Consider the following 24,625-nt stretch of genomic DNA (forward strand, 5'->3'; position numbering starts at 1 on the left):
CCAAAACGTTGTATTTGGATTACCTCCCTTACACTGTTTTAAATTATCTTAATTGGTCATTAACCATTACTTTATACATGATTTAAAAGCAGTGTAAGGGAGATAATTTCAATGATGTATTTGATTTATCTCCCTTACACTGCTTTAAATTATGTTTTGTACTAAAGTATTTGTCCATTAACCAGGACAACCTTGTTTTTCCCCCTTTTTTGCCCCTAATTCTTAAACGGTTTGAGCCATAACCCCTCAAAGCAAATCCTAACCATCCCTTTGTCGTATGGAAACTTGTAGTATAATTCCAGAGAGATCCATACACCGTTCCACAGTTATTGTCTGGAAACTAGAAAATGCTTATTTTTGGCCCCTTTTTCCTTAACTGTTGGTACCATAACCCCCAAAATCAATCCCCACCTTCCTTTTGTTGTATTGAACCTTATGGTAAAATTTCATAGAGATCCATTCACTTAAACTAAAGTTAGAGTGCGAAAACCAATGCGTCTTCGGACGACGCCGCCAACGTCATACCAATATACGACCACAAAAATTTTTTTGCAGTCGTATAAAAATTGAACTATACTGGCTGCTAAAAGCGAATAATTATTTCACTATTTCACTTTCATTAATGATTGAACAAAAAAAATCATATTTTAGATTTTTTATATATCTCGTAGCTAGTGCCCCTTTAAGTCAGAAAATGACAGACTTGTTTAGGTCTATTTATGTTTATAATAAAATGCTTGGCTAGGCGCAGCTTGATACGACCTCAGAGGTTGAACCCTGAACAGTTGGGGCAAGTATGGACACAACATTCAAGCTTGATACAGCACTGAATTTGGATTGTAATTTAATATTTGACACAGCATAGGTTTCTGACACAGAATGAATGTGGTCTAAGAATTTAAAAAATTTTAATTTTCCTATTCAAACCATATCATTATTATTTGCTTTTATATATAAATCAGAAATAACCAATTTAAAATGGAAAATTTTAAAGAAAAAAAAGGAAACCCCCCCCAAATTTTTTGAACCCCCTTATGATTCATCACCCCCAAACTTAATCCCAGCCTTCCCTTTGTGGTATGGTACCTTGCAGTACAATTTCAGAGAGATCCATACACTTGAACACAAGTTATTGTCTGGAAACTAGAAAAATGCTTGTTTTTTGGCCCCAAATTCCTAAATGTTTAAGGCAATTACCCCCAAACTCAAACCCAGCTTTCCCTTTGAGATATGGAACCTTGTAGTACAATTTCAAAAAGATCCATACACTTACACACAAGTTTTTGTCCTGAAACTAGAAAAATGCTTGTTTTTTGCCCCTTTTTGGCCCTTAATTCCTAAAAATTTGATGGCAATTACCCCCAAAATCAATTCCAGCATTCCCTTTGTGATATGGAACCTTGTGGTACAATGTCAGAGAGATCCATACACTTGAACACAAGTTATTGTCTGGAAACTAGAAAAATGCTTATTTTGGCCCCTTATTCCTTAACGTTTTTGGCAATTACCCCCAAACTCAATTCCAGCTTTCCCTTTGTGATATGGAACCTTGTAGTACAATTCCATAAAGATCCATACACTTACAAACAAGTTATTGTCATGAAACTAGAAAAATGCTTGTTTTTGGCCCCTCATTCCTAAAAATTTGATGGCAATTACCCCCCAAATCAATCCCAGCATTCCCTTTGTGATATGGAACCTTGTGGTACAATGTCAGAGAGATCCATACACTAACACAAGTTATGTCTGGAAGTTACAAAAATGCTTATTTTTGGCCCCTTATTCCTTAACTGTTGGTACCATAACCCCCAAAATCAATCCCAACCTTCCTTTTGTGGTATTGAACCTTATGGTAAAATTTCATAGAGATCCATTCACTTAAACTAAAGTAAGAGTGCGAAAACCAATGTGTCTTCGGACGACGACGGAGCCGGAGATGACGCCAACGTCATACCAATATACGACCTCAAAACTTTTTTGCGGTCGTATAAAAATACTAATTTTAATTAGTGGCCAAAGTGCACCACCTATGACATCATTAACCTGTGTGAGAGTTCACAATGACCTAAGCTATCTATATTTAATTATCTAATTGAACATTTTTACTTAGGATAGATTATTTTCTTCATTTTGTGTGATTACAGATGGTTGCATTGTAAAGTAAATAAACATTATCTCCGATTTTTTAGACTCTCATGCATATTTTTCCTTAGAAGACAAAGCATTGTCTTTCAATGTTGTTATAATTTCATGTAGATGCATGACCTTTTTATAAATATGCTTGGGTCTTGAAGTTGGCCAATTTTGGTAACTTATTGACTTGTAGGAGTCAATATTTGCAACTCTTTAATTTAGGTCAAATATTTCTTGCATAACACTAATTGACTTATTGAAGTCATAATTTGTCTTAAATTAAAGGGAGACAAATCTTGAAACCTTCTAATTTAGACCTCTACGAGTCAAAAGCAGATTTAGACTTATTTATGTCTGAGCTCTGACTGTATATAATGTTACCAAATTTTAAATGAAAGTTTTCATTTTTGCAAAACCTATCCCGTCGTAAATTTTCACAATAATAAAAAAGAATGTGTCCATAGTACACAGATGCCCCATTTGCACTTTCATTTTTACTTAGCTCTTCAGGGCTCTTCAATTTAAATGTTCATCTTTTCCAAAAATAGTCTCTATTAAAATAAGGAACTTGTCCATAAAGCCCAATTTGGCCTATTATCATCACAATGTATTTTCTAACACATGTTTGTCCAGTATTGAATTTTTTCCAGCTGGTCACCAGAGTTTTTGTTGAATAAGGTATTAAGAAATCCCCTTGATTGTATATATATATTTAAATGCTTGTACAACATTTTCTGCTAATCAGTTCTGTATTCAAATCTGGGTGTGATCCTTTCCTTGTTGGAAGAATATTAATGGTTCAATCTAAAAGTATATCGTACCTTTAAATTTATCTGTATCTCTGTCTCTGACAAGCCGTACACTTCTAACCTGTAATATAATCAAATAATAACATGTTTCATATTCATTGATGATATTTCAGTTCATTGTTTCAACATCAAAATGAAAATAATTATAAATTATAAAATGATGATTGCCAATGAAACATTTTAGATGACCAGCCAACACAGTCAATGCTTTCATTACTTTTCTTAAGAAATTAATGTCTATGTCTTGAATTTCTTAATTTCTAATTGAAAATGTGCAGTTACATCAACTTGATCAAAATCTCAAAAATACTGATGTCAAAAGCGGCTGTTGTAAACACGTGGACAACTAGAAGTAGACATTGTTTCAGAAAGTGAATAAACTGACAGGAAAGCAAGTTTTTCTAACTAGACAACCTAGTACCTTGACCTATCATTTTTATGATTTATGTACATAAATAACAGAAGACTTTCTTTGAAACATCAAAAGAACTTGTACATGATAACTGTCTGGAAGCGTATAAAAATGCCAAAAAAATAAGCAATTTCTTTTTTGACGTGAATTTTTAGACTTTTCATTGCAGGCATATATCACTATCAGTATATATTCATTAAAAATTCATACTTACTCGTAAATCTTTAAATATTAATTCTAAATCTCCCTGCACTAAACCATTGGGTAGATTACCAACATATGCTGTGAAAGGGGGTTCAGTGGGTAGAGGCTTCTGTCCACCTCCACCTCTACCCCCTCCCCCACCACCTCTATATCCTCTGTTTTGACCACCTCCTCGACTATTGTAGTTGTCGTAATTATCACCCCTAAAAAAGATAGCATACAATGTGAGTATTAAATGATTGGGCCTGTATGGATTTAAATTTAAATGCAGAAACAATGCTTTGAAATGTGTTTATTGATTTAATGTTCACAGTTCAGTGGCAAATGTTTGGTGCACATTCGGGACAGAAACAAAATTAATTAACATTTAAAGCGTGATAAAGCTCAATAAACAGCTGCGCCATGAGCGCATGATACGCCTGTTGTCTTGTGTGTGAATTTTTATGCAATAAGCATAAATAGTTTCTGACATACGGCGTGACATGCGAAAACCCCCTTTTTTTTTTACAAAAAACTCAATATCTCTAAAATAAAATTTTGAATCAAAACCAAAAATGATACAGATCTTTAGATTAATATAACTAAGAAGTGTGCAAAATTTTAAGCAATAATCATAAATCGTTTTTGAGATACGGCGCGACATGTGAAAACCCCCCTTTTAAAAAAAAAAATCAATATCTCAAAAATAAAATTTTGAATCAAAACCAAAAAGTATACAGATCTTAAGATTAATATAACTAAGAAGTGTGTTAAATTTTATGCAATAATCATAAACTGTTTTTGAGATACGGCGCGACATGTGAAAAACCCCTCCCCCTTTTTTTACAAAATACTCAATAACTCAAAAATAAAATTTTGAATCATCACTAAAAAGTATACAGATCTTAAGGTTAATATAACTAAGAAGTGTGTAAAGTTTTAAGCAATAATCATAAACTGTTTTTGAGATACGGCACGACATGTGAAAAAACCCTCTCCCTTTTTTAACAAAATACTCAATATCTCTAAAATAAAATTTTGAATCATCACCAAAAAGTATACAGATCTTAAGATTAATATAACTAAGAAGTGTGTAAAGTTTTAAGCAATAGTCATAAATTGTTTTTGAGATACGGCGCGACATGTGAAAAAAAAACACACACCTGTTTTAGTTACTAAGTCCCGTAACTCAAAAAGTTTTAATCTTATTTTCACCAAAAAGTATACAGATCGTTTGACCATCATAAGAAACAACTATTTTAAGTTTCATGAAATTTGGATAAGTCATTCTCAAGTTACGGTGCGACATGTTTACGCCGGACAGACAGACGGACAGACAGACACTTGTATACCATAATACGTCCCGTCAAAAATTTGACTGGCATATAAAAACCAGCTGCCCCAATTCAATGATTTTGTGATTTTTACTAGTTTTCATCCTTATATAAAAGAATGTACACCAAGTACAGAGGACAGGAGACTATATTAATCAAATACAGAAAAGACTATTGACAATTGATTTTAACTACCTCAGTATCATAAGGAGAAATGAGTTCTTTTTTTGAAACTGATAAGCAGAAGCAGTGATACTTAAAAGAGGCGTGCTTGTTTGTTCATTGCGCTATAATGTTTGGTTTTTATCTTACCATTTGTATCCTATTTTTTTTTAAATTCCTTCTTGTATTGTTCAAATTCAATTTTATTTCATGTCTGAGAATACCATTTCAGTAACAGTTGTCTCAGTTTATGTCCTCAATTGACATGTTTAGTTACATGCATGCATTTACTTGTATATGTATTCACTTGTCAGAAACTAACAAAAAATATGTACCAACTAAAAAATATCTAGTATATATACTGTTGCATATCTACAGAAAAAAAAATTGAAAAGGAAAACAAATTATCATTTATCATGTTTATCAATTTGTTAAATAAAGAAAACTATTCTATTTATGGTATTCATTGGTTTTAGTCTATTACAAAATGTATAAATTTAACAAACTTAAGGCTTTAAAATTAAATCAATAAATTGAAAAAATTATGTTGCATTAATTTAAAATATATACTTGTAACTTAGGGGATCTAACAAAATGTCTATTAATCACTTTTAGCTCATTATTCTGTGGTTTATATCATTAAAATAAGGATTTCGGTCATAGTTGGTCTGGGATTAGCATCTGATTTGTAGTTCCTATCAATTTTTCACTGGCAGAAGAAGGAAAATTAACAAAAATTAACAATCTTTCATGAGCGAGTCTGAAAGGAATATGACATTTATAACGTAATAAATGGATCTTAACTTAAGGCCATTATAATGAAGTGAAACATTATTTTGTCAAAAATCAGAATCTTTTGATTACGTTAAAAGAGTTTGAAAAAAAAATACTATGATCTCTAAACGTTGGCATAAACAGTTGTTCTTTTGAAATAACATACGACCAGATTACAAATTCAATGGGCATAGTCAATTTTATTTCAAACAACTGGCACTTAATCATGAACAAGTAGTGTTCATAAGAACAAAAAATTGCACTGATAAAAATGCACTTTTTCACTTGGATTTCTACTTAATTCATCTAATCCAATCGGAAAAGATGAAAAATATACAAAATGCATCTATAAATAATGTTTATAAACTTCACCAGTCCACCATTGTAATATGAGGCAGGTGTTACCTGTGAAAGAGGACGAAGTCCATATAAATTATTTTTGGAATTCAAGCATATTTTAACTTCAGAATCTGATGAAAAAGAAATATGGAAATGGTTCCCCATGTTGGTCCTGTTGTTAGGGATTTTAGTTGTGACGTCATTTTCAATGTAAACAAAGAACCGCTATCATCAGGTAACATTTTTATTCGTATCAAAGAATTATGAAAATAAAATTATTATAATTTATATCTTTAAACGAAGAAGATACCAAGTCGGATTGTTATTCTTATCAGATACTGAAATAAGATGTTGATTGATCAGGTAAGTTTCCCAAGAGAACACATTTTGTTAGCTATAAAATCTTATGTTGATCAAGCTCCACTCATTTTAAAATGTAAGGAATTTATTTTTAATTGTTTACTGGCAGTTTTTTTCCGTAATCAAAAGCAACAAATTTGCGGAAAATAATATGATGCTCTTTCCTATATTTTACTCAACAGTCAGGGGACTTACTTAAATGAGTGATTTTCTAAATCACTGATTCAAGTAACATTATGTACATAAAGGTTGGAAGTAAGAGTTGTCTTTCTTTAATAATCACCTATTTAAGTAGTACAAATTAATCACTAGACTAAGTGATTTAATTTTATTGTAGCTTTAAATATAGAATACTAATGATCCAGGAACTAATTATGTTGCTAAAATCATCAGAACCAACATCTGTGTTGATAGGATGACCGGGTCATCATGTCAGGTGATGACCTTGTACTAAATCTAGGATAATGACATAAAAATCACTTGTTCAAGTTTCATACCTCAATTTCCTTCCAAAAAATCACTTCTGTCAGTATCATTATTTTAATGACCCCCACTAATTTCAACACCCCCGAACAGTGAAATTTTGATCGCGAACAGTAGAATTAGTTCATTAGTAGATTGATTTTTTTTCATTTTATTGATTTTCTAACTGAAATTGGGGACTTTGTCCCCATATAAGCCAATGACCAATTTTAATGCTTTCAGGCATTGGACCTGACCGTCTTATTTTGAAGACTGATGTGCCACATTGGAACTTAAGTAGACTTACACACCGTGTATCATCGGTACAGCAGATATAGGTACTAACCAAGAAGGCGAGATCGTTTTTGACCTGACACGGTAAGAAAATCTTTCTTTTGTTTACTTAATATCAATGTGTACTTCAATCTAAACATAATTGTTGTTTTAAGAAATGATTTGGTCATAGGTTGATGATAAGAGAAATCTCATTATTTTACCAAAACAAGAATGCTTACTCAATGCATGAAAAACATGTGCAAATACTTGTGAAAGAAGTTGGCGCTTGTCTCATCCGATATGATTCTATATTCATTGCAACTCTTTTTCTGATAGAAGGCCACTGTGTGTGCGTAATAAGTATAGCTGTTTCAATAATTGGCATTGAAATCTTTCATACATGTTATTTTTCGATATTTTATTCCGAAAAGAAGCGTTGAGTACGGTGTAAAGCTGACCAAATAAATCCTTCTGTATGGTGCATAGTTAAGTAAATGTACGGTATATAGCTTCAGTGTTCTCCCCAGAAATTTTGGATAGCATCACATTTGGCATAAAAAAATAAACTATATTTTTCAATGTCATTTGACGCGTCGCGGCGATGCTCTATTTCCTTTATGTTATATATGTTTTTATCATATACTTGTATAAAATATTACTAAAATTTTACTGTTCAATAACATTTAAAAATATTTAAAGGCTATGAAAGGATTACTAGGTTTATTGACCAGATTCCTAAGAATTTCCTCAGCGGGCTGATAAAGGAACCTTTATTGACTGCTTCCGGAATGTTATCACATGCCTTTCCGTTAATTTCCATGACGTTTATCACATGCAACTTCGTGCATTTCCGGAAATTTGTTCGAAAACGACAACACAGTGCGGAAAACCGCAAGTGATTTAAGACTTTTCACAAAATGGTTGAGGAGCAAATTTCAAACTAAGAACATGTTAATTGTTGTGACAAGATAAATAAAATGCTTGTAATATCAATAAAAACAATAAAAGTTAAGACATTTGTATTTGGTTGTCTGTAAATTATTATCTAAAAATTCATGGAAAGACAAAATTTTAATTAATAGTTCTTGTCTGTATTTCTTCTGTTGAAGTATATGATAAAAAGATAATTACATGTCATTTATCATATCAGACCCTTTATCGGCCCTCGTTCATGATATCAGCCCTCGAGCCTGCGGCTCTTGGACTGATATCATGACCTAGGGCCGATAAAGGGTCTGATATGAAAAATGCCATGTAATAATCTATACATATTGTTCAATTCATAACTGAGAATACAATTAAACTATAACCATGATAACAGTTGTTTCAGTTTATGTTTTCTATATTCATTTATTGTTACAAAATTATTTTTTTCCTCTTGGGCCAAATTAAAATATATGTGTGGTTCCAGTTACCCTACCTACTCAACTAAATGAATGAAAAATGAATGAATGAATGAATGGTTTATTATAGTGCAACATGTATATACAATACTAAATATCTAGCAAAAAAAAGAACTGTTTTTTATATAAAAAGGGAAGAGAAAGTATCATATAGCAATAAAATTTCAATTAAAAAACTTTTTTCTTTATCATGTCTATGAAATTCATTGTTTCATGGTACTCAATGAATTAGTCCCAGTTGTTTCTTTATATCAAAATGATATATATTTTTAACAAAGTTAAGCTACTTTAGTCAGTATATTAAAACAATGCATTTTCAAAAAGATTACATTTAGCAAAGATATCTAATAAATAGTCTGTTAATGCGTTTGGAAAGCGTAGTTTATTCTTTTGTAATCATTTTTTCTGTCTACTGTGCCATGTGTGCATCTGTAGTAATTATCGGAAAAATACGGAATTTTGTCATATCTGGTTCGGTTCCGATCCGTAGTTTACACAAATATTTCAATGGCGGCGGAAGAAAAACTTACGAAAATAAACAATGTTTGACAAGAGATTGGGAATGCGTATGACGCTTTTAATGCATTAAATGGATGACATGAAACAATAACTAAAGCCAATTATGATCTCTTTCTAAAGTAGTATCAAACTTATTTAACTCAAAATCAAAATGTTAAATATACGGCATGTACGCTCTCGATTAACTAGATACCGGAAATGAAAGAAAGTAATTTTTTAAAAGTTGTAAAAATATACGACCTAACCTCTTTTCTAAAGAGAGAAATCGTTTGTATCTTTGAATTTGGATTATGCAAACGTAGATTTCGAATTTTTTCGATTTTCTGATTAAATTTTCTCCATGTTGAAATTTGCGATTGGACCACGTGGTATTAGTCATGTCACAAGTGTCAGCTTGGGGTATTCGTATCCATTCAGTTATCACCCAAAGGGCAATTAACACCTATTTAATCACTCTTAATTGCCTCTATTGTCGGACTTGAAGGGATTACAATTAAAGGTGATATAGTTTTTATGATCACAAGCGGTAATTAGATGAAAGTTCAAAATTTAGGACATGGTTTTGCGATATAGAGACTAGAAAAATAGCATCCTCAAAATAATTATAGCGTCGCGGAAATTATTATAGCATCACGGGAAAAAAATATAGCGTCTCAGTGCCGCTACGCTAAAACGGCCTGGGGAGAACACTGAGCTTTTCCACACTTGTTTATTACCCAAAATGTTTCATGGAATGAGTTATCACAAGTAGGTTTATGATTGGTAACTATTACTTTTGCCCTGTATTAGCTTTCATTCAGATAAAACATGAAAATGGCTCGACAACTGTATCGAAATTGAAAGTTGGTGTTGACATTCACAACTATTTGCGCATGTAAAAGTTTATTATTCTTATTAGAATATAAAAGTTGTCTTATAAATAGGAAAAAATTATTTGGGAGCAGGAATTTCAGATGTTGAGAAATGTACACTGAATGTAGATAAAACAAAACAAAGATTTTCTTACCGTAAAATTGAGAATGGAAATGGGGAATATGTCAAAGAGACAACAACCCGACCAAAGAGCAGACAAGAGCCGAAGGCCACCAATGGGTCTTCAATGTAGAGAGAAAATCCTGCATCCGGAGGTGGTCCTCAGCTGGCCCCTAAATAAAACTGTGTGCTAGTTCAGTGAAAATGGACGTCACACTAAACTCCAAAACATATAAATGAACTAAAATTAAAAAACATACAAGACTAACAAAGGCCAGAGGCTCCTGACTTTGGACAGGCACAAAAATGCGGCGGGGTTAAACATGTTTTGTGAGATCTCAACCCTCCCCCTATACCTCTAGTCAACGTAGAAAAAAGAAACGCTTAGCAATACGCACAGTAAAACTCAGTTTAGCAGAAGTCCGAGTCCGATGTCAGAATAGGTAACAAAAGAAACTAAGCAAAATGACAATGATACATAAATCAACAAAGGACTAGGACTACTAGCAGTTACTGACATGCCAGCTCCAAACCTCAATTAAACTGATTGAAAGATTATGTCTTCATCATATGAAAATCAAGCACAATCCCTCCCGTTAGAGGTTTAGTATGCCAGCTTTAGCTGGCACTTATGGTAGAAGCATCGAATTGGAATAAAGAACGATAACTCTCTCTACATGATCAATCTAAAAAGTTTCGTCACTCTCGTTAAATCTCGTACAATTTTTTTTTTTTAAATTTCTAAGTTGATCAAGTCAAGTTATCTAACTCTAAAAAATATTTGTTTCTATTTTTTTCGTTATATTTATTAAATAAATATTGTATTCTTGCTTGGCTTTAAATATAAAGTCAATTCTTCAAATAATGAAAACGAAATTAGCATTGGAATATCCGTTATGACATTGTCAGGACATTAGTTTAACCCTTATATTTTTAATGGCTGCCAGATTCTCGTTTAATCGCGATCTTGAAAAAACGGGACAAAACGGAAAAAAATCGATGTTAAATACGACATGAAGTTTTATTTGTTTACAAAAACAAGAATTTAGAAATTTTAGTAACTTGTGTAGTTTATTTAAATTTAATTGTACAACGGAAATAACCGAAGTTTGGAAAACAACATCTTACGCCATGTTTCATCGTCTGCTGCATCTTTCCATTATCAGTGACAAATTTCCTAAATAACCACAGGTACTTCATTTAAAAGTTACAATATCATAATTTATGATAACATTTGTAGCGTAAAAGTTCCGTCCAGCCATGGGAACATAGAAAAACCCTCTGCAAGCAATAAATTTCGGGAGAAACGTAGCCAGAGGTAGTAAAATCCGGTGCTCTGCCTCTGGTTGACCATAATTTATCTGCTACAGAATTTCCCATATCAAGTTACAGTGATAATGAAGTTGGTTTTACTGTTGAATGTGATCACGGTTATTCCTGTAGCTCACAGACAAATGCAGGTGAAATTCAAAACTTAACAAAAGTTTTAAACAAAATTAAAAAAAATATATTCAATTTCACTATCTTAGACTGTACTTCCTTTGACAAACTCTCAACAAATCTTGTCATTAATTATGACACATAGCTACCTTAAACAGTCCCAGGAGATGGAGACTTTTTTTTTCACTCTCTAAGTTTAATCATAAAACAGCTGTAAAAGGAGACTTGAGTCTGAGTGATACATTTATAGGTACATATATATTGTATGCACCCATATTGTCCAAAATAGGATTTGATGGGAAGATGGAGTTATGATAACCCATGATAATACCCTGACTTTTGATAGGTCAAGAGCATGTTACTTGGAATCCTTTGAAATTCAAGCTGCCGACACATTATTTGGATGCTTGAAATAATTGCCTCCCGCAGTCGCCTGTATATTTTATGCATCAGTTTAAACCTGATCAAAACATTTTCCCTCTACTGAATACTTTTATCGGGTGCACATTTCAACCTATTAAAGCAATAAACACTTATGGCTATAACGTCACAGTTCCCAAAATGCACCGAGTACCCAATTTGCACCTATTCATCAGAAATAACTGCGGAAATCTTACACGTTTTCTTTGAGACTAAACAATTTGTATTGTTATGATTTGACATTATATATGTCTTTCAACATCGGTTGATATATTTAAATATACACAAATCGTTTACTATGAGAATATATCAACAGATGAATCATTCCCGGGAAAAAGTAAATCTACGAAAACATCAGTGTTGTCACCATGCGAAGTTATCTAATTATCATCTTTTAAAAATGTAAGCAACTTCACAACTGCAAGTTAATTTTCATGACCAAAATAAAATAAAGTACAAACAAAAAAGCAATAAAATGCTTCGCCAAGCACAGCCTAATACAACCGCAGATGTAGATTAGCATATAAAAAAACACCAAAAATTTTTTGTCAGTTGAAATCAAATATATTTTAATTTTGGACCCTTCAAACTTTAATATGAACTAATTTAAAGGGATCAGGTGAACCCGAACATTTCTATTCAGCAGCAGTCTCCAACTACATATCTCATTAATTTTATATGATAGTCCCACAAAAATGTTGAATAAAATGCTCCGCAGGGCGCAGCTTGATACGACCGCAGAGGTCGAACCCTGAACAGTTGGGGCAAGTATGGACATAACATTCAAGCTTGATACAGCTCTGAATTTGGATTGTGATTAAATATTTGACACAGCATAGGTTTCTGACACAGAATGAATGTGGTCTAAGAACTTAAAAATTTTAAATTGGACATTCACCTATTATGTTCCAATATCCAAAATCTAAATACATGGTTAGATTCAGCATATCAAAGAACCCCAAGAATTCAATTTTTTATGAAATCAAACAAAGTTTAATTTTGGACCCCGATTTGGACCAACTTGAAAACTGGGCCCATAATCAAAAATCTAAATACATGTTTAGATTCAGCATATCAAAGAACCCTAAAAATTCAATTTTTGTTAAAATCAAACTAAGTTTAATTTTGGACCCTTTGGACCTTAATGTAGACCAATTTGAAAACGGAACCAAAAATTAAGAATCTAAATACACGGTTAGATTCGGCATATCAAAGAACCCCAATAATTCAATTTTTGATGAAATCAAACAAAGTTAAATTTTGGACCCTTTTGACCTCAATGTGGACAAAGTTGATAACAGGGCCCAAAAATCAAAAATCTAAATACATGGTTAGATTCAGCATATCAAAGAACCCCATATATTCAATTTTTGTTGAAATCAAACAAAGTTTAATTTTGGACCCCGATTTGGACCAACTTGAAAACTGGGCCCATAATCAAAAATCTAAATAAATGTTTAGATTCAGCATATCAAAGAACCCTAAAAATTTAATTTTTGTTAAAATCAAACTAAGTTTTATTTTGGACCCTTTGGACCTTAATGTAGACCAATTTGAAAACGGAACCAAAAATTAAGAATAAAAATACACGGTTAGATTCAGCATATCAAAGAACCCCAATAATTCAATTTTTGATGAAATCAAACAAAGTTAAATTTTGGACCCTTTTGACCTCAATGTGGACAAAGTTGATAACAGGGCCCAAAAATCAAAAATCTAAATACATGGTTAGATTCAGCATATCAAAGAACCCCATATATTCAATTTTTGTTGAAATCAAACAAAGTTTAATTTTGGACCCCGATTTGGACCAACTTGAAAACTGGGCCCATAATCAAAAATCTAAATACATGTTTAGATTCAGCATATCAAAGAAACCTAAAAATTCAATTTTTGTTAAAATCAAACTAAGTTTAATTTTGGACCCTTTGGACCTTAATGTAGACCAATTTGAAAACGGAACCAAAAATTAAGAATCTAAATACACGGTTAGATTCGGCATATCAAAGAACCCCAATAATTCAATTTTTGATGAAATCAAACAAAGTTAAATTTTGGACCCTTTTGACCTCAATGTGGACAAAGTTGATAACAGGGCCCAAAAATCAAAAATCTAAATACATGGTTAGATTCAGCATATCAAAGAACCCCATATATTCAATTTTTGTTGAAATCAAACAAAGTTTAATTTTGGACCCCGATTTGGACCAACTTGAAAACTGGGCCCATAATCAAAAATCTAAATAAATGTTTAGATTCAGCATATCAAAGAACCCTAAAAATTTAATTTTTGTTAAAATCAAACTAAGTTTTATTTTGGACCCTTTGGACCTTAATGTAGACCAATTTGAAAACGGAACCAAAAATTAAGAATAAAAATACACGGTTAGATTCAGCATATCAAAGAACCCCAATAATTCAATTTTTGATGAAATCAAACAAAGTTAAATTTTGGACCCTTTTGACCTCAATGTGGACAAAGTTGATAACAGGGCCCAAAAATCAAAAATCTAAATACATGGTTAGATTCAGCATATCAAAGAACCCCATATATTCAATTTTTGTTGAAATCAAACAAAGTTTAATTTTGGACCCCGATTTGGACCAACTTGAAAACTGGGCCCATAATCAAAAATCTAAATACATGTTTAGATTCAGCATATCAAAGAAACCTAAAAATTCAATTTTTGTTAAAATCAAACTAAGTTTAATTTTGGACCCTTTGGACCTTAATGTAGACCAATTTGAAAACGGAACCAAAAATTAAGAATCTAAATACACGGTTAGATTCGGCATATCAAAGAACCCCAATAATTCAATTTTTGATGAAATCAAACAAAGTTAAATTTTGGACCCTTTTGACCTCAATGTGGACAAAGTTGATAACAGGGCCCAAAAATCAAAAATCAAAATACATGGTTAGATTCAGCATATCAAAGAACCCCATATATTCAATTTTTGTTGAAATCAAACAAAGTTTAATTTTGGACCCCGATTTGGACCAACTTTAAAACTGGGCCCATAATCAAAAATATAAATACATGTTTAGATTCAGCATATCAAAGAACCCTAAAAATTCAATTTTTGTTACAATCAAACTAAGTTTAATTTTGGACCCTTTGGACCTTAATGTAGACCAATTTGAAGAAAACGGAACCAAAAATTAAGAATCAAAATACACGGTTAGATTCAGCATATCAAAGAACCCCAATAATACAATTTTTGATGAAATCAAACAAAGTTAAATTTTGGACACTTTTGACCTCAATGTGGACAAAGTTGATAACAGGGCCCAAAAATCAAAAATCTAAATACATGGTTAGATTCAGCATATCAAAGAACCCCATATATTCAATTTTTGTTGAAATCAAACAAAGTTTAATTTTGGACCCCGATTTGGACCAACTTGAAAACTGGGCCCATAATCAAAAATCTAAATACATGTTTAGATTCAGCATATCAAAGAACCCTAAAAATTCAATTTTTGTTAAAATCAAACTAAGTTTAATTTTGGACCCTTTGGACCTTAATGTAGACCAATTTGAAAATGGAACCAAAAATTAAGAATCTAAATACACGGTTAGATTCAGCATATCAAAGAACCCCAATAATTCAATTTTTGATGAAATCAAACAAAGTTAAATTTTGGACCCTTTGGACCTCAATGTGGACCAATTTAAAAACGGGGCCCAAAATCCAAAAACTTAATACACGGTTAGATTCAGCATATTAAAGAACCCCAAGAATTCAAGAATAAAACCCCATTGAAATTGATCAAGAAATAAGCAATTTATACGAAGTATCTTCTTTTGCACAATACTGTGCAATTGAATATTTCTTGCTATTGTGCAATACTGTACAATTGACAATTTCTTGCTATTGCGCAATATTGTGCTATTGGATATTTCTTGCTATTGCGCAATACTGTGCAATTGAAGATTTCTTGCTATTGCGCAATACTGTGCAATTGAAGATTTCTTGCTATTGCGCAATACTGTGCAATTGAAGATTTCTTGCTATTGTGCAATACTGTGCAATTGAAAATTTCTTGCTATTGCACAATACTTATTAGATAATAATTTACACATCCTGTTTGGTGTGTATCTCCTACCATATCATTATTATTTGCTTTTAAATATTAATCAGAAATAACCAACTTAAAATGGAAAATTTTAAAAGAAAAAAAAAAAGGAAAAAAAGAAAAAAAAAGAAAAAAAAAAAATCCCCCCCCAAATTTTTTGAACCCCCTTATGATTCATCACCCCCAAACTCAATCCCAGCCTTCCCTTTGTGGTATGGTACCTTGCAGTACAATTTCAGAGAGATCCATACACTTGAACACAAGTTATTGTCTGGAAACTAGAAAAATGCTTATTTTTGGCCCCTTTTTGGCCCCCAATTCCTAAACGTTTCGGGCAATTACCCCCAAACTCAATTCCAGCTTTCCCTTTGTGATATGGAACCTTGTAGTACAATTTCAGAAATATCCAAACACTTACACACAAGTTATTGTCATGAAACTAGAAAAATGCTTGTTTTTTGCCCCTTTTTTGGCCCCTAATTCCTAAAATTTTGAGGCAATTACCCCCAAAATCAATTACAGCCTTTCCTTTGTGATATGGAACCTTGTGGTACAATGTCAGAGAGATCCATACACTTACACACAAGTTATTGTCTGGAAGTTACAAAAATGCTTATTTTTGGCCCCTTTTTGGCCCCTAATTCCTTAACTGTTGGTACCATAACCCCCAAAATCAATCCCAACCTTCCTTTTGTGGTATTGAACCTTATGGTAAAATTTCATGGAGATCCATTCACTTAAACTAAAGTTAGAGTGCGAAAACCAATGTGTCTTCGGACGACGCCGGACGACGCCAGACGACGACGACGACGACGACGACGACGACGACGACGACGCCGGACGACGACGACGCCAACGTCATACCAATATACGACCAAAAAATTTTTAATTTTTGCGGTCGTATAAAAATTATGTGTACATTTAATTTTTTTTCTAGATTCTCTCATGTCATACATGTGAAAGCGGAACCTTTTTGGTCACTATTCATGTGTTGTGTCTAAATATGAATTGTAACACTTTATAGTGACTGACCAGGTCAAACAAATACTTCTCAAGAAACATGCAGAGAGAGAAGACAACTTGGAACAGCACCAGCCATGCCAGACTATGTATGAATAAAAACTCAGATCGGAATAGCATGGACGATATCTTTGTTATATGTCCTTGTGAATAGTAAGGAAAGCTATCAATAATTCTGCAGATAACGCAGTTTTATCAGGTTTATCGTACATTTTCTGTTCAAATTTTCTCACAATCAGTGAAATGATCAAAAAGGCAAAACTAACTTTTTATTACTAAAAATTTCAAACAATGACAAGTGTTTCATTCATGAAATAAATTGTGTGTTTCTGCGAAAAAATCATGTGCAATTTTGTGAATTAAAGGGAAAGAAGATTCTTTAGCGGTGCACTCACGCATGTCAATTGCAAACTGACCCAATATATTTTCTTTATCATGACCAGTTCACTGATACATGTACTGACGTCGACATTATCAAGAAGTACACATCAAAGGAAATTACCGATAAAATAATTTACACACCCTGTTTCGTGTGTATCTCCTGCCATATCAGTATTTGTTGTATTTATATATAAATGAGAAATAATCCATGTAAAAATGGTAAATTTTTAGAGAAAAAAACAAAAAATTATGGAAAAAACAACCCAAAAATGTTGTTTTTGACCACTGACTCCTAAACTGTTGGTACCATATGATAACCCCCAAAATCAATTCTTACCTTCCTTTTGTGTATTGAAGTTGAACCTTCTGGTACAATTTCATACATTGTCATGGAGATCCATTTACTTAAACTAAGTTATTGTCTGGAAACCAAATGTGTCTTCGGCGACATGATTGCATTACTCGAATGAAATTTTTGACATATCCCCTTATTTCCATTCTGAATTTTATTTTGCCGTCGTATAAAAACTTGAAAAGTAAGCCAATAAAACAAAATGCAAAAATGACATAAAACTGACTCTGAATTAGTACATGAAATTGATGTAGAAAGTACTAGAAACCCACAAACAGAAAATGATCAGGAATACATTTATACTGCTGAGCAGTGATCTCCCCTCAAATTTTAAATAGCATCCTAGAAAATAGCAAAATCTTTAGATTATCAACTTAACAATCCTATTTATGGTTCCTTATGCTTAGATCAAAATGAAAAACCTGATCAAAATATTATTCTAAACAGGCTCACTGTAAATTCAAACTCTTCTTTTAACAATCAGAATGATCCTCTTGCTGATCACATATATATGAGATGCAGAAAACTGGGAATACAATGTGAACATCCAGCTAATTAAGAAAGTAAAAAATAATCCAACAAACAGAAAGCGTTGTTTGCAATACTAAATAAAAAAAAACAGCTAAAACTTTTAGATATTGATGAAAAAGATATTCCAAATCCTCCCTCTTTTCATGAAAATCAACAAAAAATTAATTTAATAAAGTTATGGATTGTATAACAGTATTCATAGTTTTGAAATTAAACAAATGTCTTATTGTTTTAAATTATGTAAAATTTGCAAAGAAAGAAAAATGGATTTGAAAATGGCACAAGATAATGAATTTAAGCATTGTCATTTAGATACATCACCAATAAATTCATTTTCAGCAGAAAACAATATGGACAATAAGGGTGCAACCATTTAGCTTCAAAAGGGCGGGGGGGGGGGGTATGGTTTTTTGTTTGAGTTAGATTTTTTTTTCATGCAAAGGGCTTCAATGCTATCAATCAAAATTATATATTTGGTCAAAAATTAACACTAGAAGGTATGGGGATAATCTGGATTCAGAATATTTGTTTGTCCTCTGCTTGATTAATAGATTTTTTTTTTCATCAATTTGGGAGTTCAATGATCGTTCCCTTAACATTTTCCATCTGAACTTATTATTTTATTTTGTAGACAAAAACTATATGTAGGACATTCGTCCTGAACATGCATGAAATATTTGCCACTGAACATTAAGCAAACCAACAATTAATCATTATGTAGGACATAGTCTTTGTAAGCTGGCATTCAAGGTAGCGCCTTCCTCATATTATCATACCATCATAACATATATGAGAAGAACTTAACCCGTATCAGGCCAACAACTGGTTTTAGAATAAATGTGTTTATTTCCGATGCAAAGACCATATGAGTGAATCAATATTAATACCAAAATATGCAATCCTTAATGACTTGACAACAGTATCGTAACTATATCCTTTCGGAATAAGTCTGTTTAAAGGTTTGGTTAGCTTTTGAGGTGAATGCTGACATTTTTGTGCTTTGTAAAGAATATTACCATAAAATATTGGATGTGAAATACCTGAACGTATAAGATGTCTGCATGTTGATTTATATTTATGAATGATGTCCTTGTACCGATGATAAAATTTAGTAAATGTTTTGACTAGTTTGTGATATCGAAAACCCTGGTGTAATAATTTTTCAGTAATACAGAGATTTCTTTCGTTGAAATCAAATACGTTGTTATATACACGAGCGAATCGAACAAGTTGAGATATATAAACACCATAAGATGGCGACAAGGGAACATCACCATCTAAAAATGGATAATTAACAATAGGAAATGAAAAATCATCTCTTTTATCATAAATTTTGGTATTAAGTTTCCCGTTAAAGATAAAGATATCAAGATCCAGGAAAGGGCAGTGTTCATTGTTAGTATTAGCTTTATTTAAAGTCAGTTCGGCATGGTAAATCTCTTTAGTGTACATACTGAAGTCGTCATTATTGAGAGCCAATATATCATCTAAATATCTAAAAGTGTTATTAAATTTTTGAATCGGATGTTGTTTCGATGGGTCTTTGCTGATTTTAGTCATAAATTGTAACTCATAACGATACCAAGAAACAGGTCCGCAATAAGTGGTGCACAGTTAGTCCCCATGGGAATTCCGATAACCTGACAATATACAGAATCTCCATAGGGAACAAAAATGTTATCTAGTATAAATTTAAGGGCAGTTATAGTATCAAAGCAGGTCCAATTGACATAGTTCTTTTGTTTGTTGTTTTTAAAAAATGACCTAAAAGAGTTTGAACATATATATTCACATTCCGACTTTTTAAATGCCCATTTAATCAGGTGTGTGAATTTTTTCTTAATAAGATTATGAGGCAACGTGGTATATAGGGTAGAAAAATCAAAACTTTGAACAGATTCGAAATCACCAATATAAGCATGTAATTTATCAAGTACTTCTAACGACTTTTTGACACTCCAAAAGTAATTAATTCCACTATTTTCAAAGGCCTTATTTGAACAATTTATTACCAGGTTTTTGATTGTACCAAGTGTACTTGTAAGTAGAATAGATAGTTTCAGGTAAAAATCGATCATGCCCCGTTTGGTTAGTACCTTTATCCACTGTACAGTACTAATGCTACACGTTGTTACAATACTTGGAGGTATTCCAGTTGGTAAAGTAATTACATGGTTGCAGTAGATGGGCAATTTATTTAATAAATGGAATTGATCACAGGTGTCAACAATGATATAAAATGATGATTAAAGATTTGACAGCTTTGGTTAAACACTTATTTAGAGATGATTTTCGAATTAATGCACTTTCTCGTACTTTTCCTAATTGACATTAAGTGTTAAATGGGAATTGTGGTAAAACAACCCAGATAGCTGATACATTGGTTACAGTGGTAACTAAACGTTTTCAATAGACAGGTTTCTGACAGAATGAACTGTTACAGTTGACTTGGTGTCATTCAGGACAAACTGCTTCATAGGATTTCTTTAAATGAAACCATTTGCTTTGTGAGTTCAATTTTATCCTGGAAATTCACTTATAATTGGAAACTCGAGAACATGGTGTCCATGGTGTCAGAGTATTGCCATTAATAGGCATTATTGGAAAAGAACACTATTAAGTCCGACAACCCTGTTATTTTTTAAAACATTTTTTCAGATCTAAAATTCAAACTGAATAGTTAAATGACATGGAAATGTATAAGTATAAAAAAATCTAAAACATCGGATTTTTTTTTTATTGTATGTTTGCACGTGTGGTGATTTTGCTAGTAGTTTTAGTCAGCATGCGGGCTGTCTTTCGCTTGAATGGGTTATATTTGGATCTTGTAGTAAAAAAAACAAGTCCATGAACACTTCTAAATTGAATCACAAGTAAAATGAGTGATAAACAGCTACAATCGGACCTGAATCTATCGCCAGATTGATAATTATCGTCTTCACCGTAATCGGCCATATTGGTTTAGAAAAACCGGATGTTCCGGTCAATAAGAAGAATTTTGCGATGCGATCACATCATACAACGTCGTCTGTCAAACCTTTGTAAAAATATATAAAACTTGGCTTAAAATTTTGTTTTCTTGTTCTTGCCCGAGACATACGTATATGAGCTCTCTCAAGATTGTGTTGTATAGTTTTATTAGGGAAAATATTTTATTAAATTGTGAATTAAAACAAGGAACAGAGAAACAACTTTTTTTTCTGTTCAAGATTTGTCTGATGAAGAACAGATGATGTTTATGCTCAATCAATCAACACTATCACTTGTAGCAGAGACATATAATACATATATGTCTCTGCTTGTAGTAAATAAATATTGGGGTCCTACATTAATAAGTCATTAGAACTTAGGACGGGGGAATCTGGACTATTTATTTAATTAAATAATTGTGTATATATATGTGAATTTAAGTTATATTATATACTTATTTAGTATTTGTCACAAAACTTATTGTTTAAAGTTTATACGGCTAAAACATTTGGATTGAAATTTTCTTATTCTTATATATACCATAGCAGTAGACCTCTGGCGCTTGGGGAAAAGAACCTCTTGTATGATCTTATCAGATATAAGTCATTTAAAAAAAATGTCGAATTTGATGCTATTTTTTAATTTTTAATGAAAAATGCAGTTTTAAGTGTGTAAATGAAAGTTTGTAGCATTTATGAGTCTAACATGATGTATATACACATCGATACTAAACCAGATTTGTATCTGCATATGCGGATCCAATTGTGTGGGTGGGGGGGGGGGGGGTGGGGGTGGGGGGGGGGGGGGAGCTATGGGCCCGGCCCCCGGCTATTTGTGGGAAAAATTTGGTTGATTATATAGGAAATCACTGAAGCATGACTATAGCGAGTCCCCTCTTATGGCATTATCCGGCCATTCTTGTTGCCTTGAAATCTGCAAAATGAACTATTCTAGAATGTTTAAATTTGTTCATGATAACTCTAACGAAAAAAAAACAGTTTCTTGATTATTCTATGCAACATTTTTTCTACAAACTAAATTCAATCGGCGTACATGTAATGTAGATGGGGTGGGGATTTGATGAGGTCAGAATATTTATTTCCAACTTTAAGGCGACCAGATTATTTATTTTCTTCTTGTCCAAAAAGTGACTAAAAAACTACTCCACATCCCAGAAGCAAATGGTCGTCCCCTTTACTAATTTAACTTTTATGATACAGATTACTTTTTGGTAGGATACACATTACATTGTCATGATTGCGATATCAAAATATAATAGCATAAAAATCAAGACGGATTCAGGGTGCTTGGAAATGGTTATCCAAAAATGGTAAGAAGTTGGCTGAGCGTAGCGAGGCAAAATATTCTTAGACGATTTTAAGCAAAAAATACATACATTTTACGGTCAAAGGGGTACGTATATCTATTTTCATGCGTGATAGCAAGATTATTTATTTCCAACTTAATGTGGGTCAGAATATTTATTTACAAAATCTGCCAGGCCCCTACCTCAGAATCAGATGGTTGTCCCCTAGCTTATCGATACCGTAGATTAACCGTTAAATTGTCTCTTCCAATGAATATAGAACTGTTCAGTGGTGAATTCAAAAGCAAAAAGCATTCTCAAAAATTATACACAGCACGTTGCCTGCATAACGGTGTAGAGAAAAGAAAATTAAAGAATTTAGTGAACAAAATAGGTGCGTACCCTTTTTTCCTGTCTATGCTGTTACCAACTGATTTATTAATTACAACAATATTATACTTGTAAAAAGTGCAATTGCGTGTTGGAAGCCAAGACCACAGAAGAGAAACATTATCACATTATACAAGGGAGTCGTTTTTTTCACAACAACGTTCATAAATATTGTCTATCCTGTTATGTCTATACTATTACTGTGGTTACTATATGGTACCAGTAACAGGATAGTCAATATTCAACTGGGAAAAAAAAGAATAATTACATATATATATATATGTTTACACATAATGAAATGTTTGGTTATTCAAACTAATGTTAAGCTAGCTTACAAAGTCTATCATCACAGTTTAGCAGACACAAAATGCAATACTGATATCGATAACCGGATTGGCAAAACGGGTAACAGGATAGAACTTACTTGACATATAGTGATAGATCGTTAACGTACGTTCCTCTTACCAAAAACAAAATGACAAAAGTAAAACAATATGCGATGGAATTACTTTATGTTGGGTTTATTAGAAAGAGAAAATAAAATATAGACATTATGAATTGCTATCTTAGACTTACGTTGCTGCTGGTTATTTTCATAACCTTCGAAAACTATTTTTTAGAGGTATTTCGCGGTGCAACATGGCAAATTGACAAATAATCTATCAATACATGCACAGAATAGAAATAATATATAGAATTGTTCACTCTTGAAACCCATCTTATTAGCCATGAAAAACAAGCTTAAAATTTTAACGAGATCTTCAAGTTCTATATATATAAATAGCTGAAAATTACTTTTTGAACATGGTAACAGGAGAGACAAAATGATTGCACCAATTATCGAAAATCTTTCAATAATTTCTTGTTTGGCATAATCAAGATTTCATGTTTTTTTTATATTTTGTTCTAAAAGTGTTCTTTGTTTTGAATTGCTTATAAAGAGTAGGTTAAGCTAGCTATAAAACCAGGTTTAACCCACCATTTTGTTTTCGGGAAATGCCTGTACCAAGTGAGTTGTTTTTCACTTGTTCCGATGATTGATAGCGTTTGATTTTGTCAGTTTTTATGGACTTCTCCTTCTTGAATTTGCCCATTGAAGTTCAGTATTTTTGTTATATATTTGTTTAAACTAGTAAATTTTATTCGATTTTGCCCGCAATTTCAAAATTCGACATTTTTTTTAAATGACCCATATACATGTATATATACATGTAAGAGTCTATTGAAAACAACCAACCAGCAAATTTAATACGAATGAGTTCCGTTTAAATTTGTGTTAAAAAAGAGCTTTCTGATTCATACAGGTAATCTTGCCATGGACATTATCCAATTTAAAAAAAAAATCTATTCAGTTACGCTAATTAGTATGGGAAGTATGCTAATGAAAAACGGATAACCGTACACGTCTATTTAGTATGGGGATGGAAACTTAAATTACACAACCACACGCCTACTAAGAATTGATTAAGAAAATATACATAAATAATAATAAATTTTATTTTATTATTGTGTCACATACTGATTGAACATTATACAATAACATAATAAAAATATACATTAAAACAATCAGTACCCAGCCATAAGATTGCATTTGCT

At 32.2% G+C, this 24,625-nt stretch overlaps 1 protein-coding gene and 1 long non-coding RNA gene across 2 annotated transcripts in view; both read right to left on the bottom strand.

Moving 5' to 3' along the window:
* The window catches only part of LOC127712301 (eukaryotic translation initiation factor 4H-like), a 46,457-nt gene extending 25,118 nt beyond the window's left edge, over window positions 1-21,339 (bottom strand). Inside the window, exons 1-3 of the mRNA XM_052218674.1 lie at window positions 21,269-21,339; window positions 3,569-3,761; window positions 2,955-3,003 (exon numbers count right to left, since the gene is read on the bottom strand). Coding sequence (XP_052074634.1) covers window positions 2,955-3,003; window positions 3,569-3,761; window positions 21,269-21,318 — 292 coding nt within the window. The 5' untranslated portion in view covers window positions 21,319-21,339. The remainder of the gene's footprint in view (window positions 1-2,954; window positions 3,004-3,568; window positions 3,762-21,268) is intronic.
* LOC127712303 (uncharacterized) lies at window positions 12,701-16,990 on the bottom strand. Its single transcript, XR_007987028.1, has 3 exons — window positions 15,262-16,990; window positions 13,877-14,861; window positions 12,701-13,479 (listed from the first exon to the last, which is right to left on the bottom strand). It is a non-coding gene; the product is annotated as an uncharacterized LOC127712303 (long non-coding RNA).
* Window positions 21,340-24,625: the final 3,286 nt, after the last annotated feature.

Source organism: Mytilus californianus, unplaced genomic scaffold, assembly GCF_021869535.1.
Source record: "Mytilus californianus isolate M0D057914Y unplaced genomic scaffold, xbMytCali1.0.p SCAF_8, whole genome shotgun sequence".
Taxonomy (NCBI): Eukaryota; Metazoa; Mollusca; class Bivalvia; order Mytilida; family Mytilidae; genus Mytilus; species Mytilus californianus.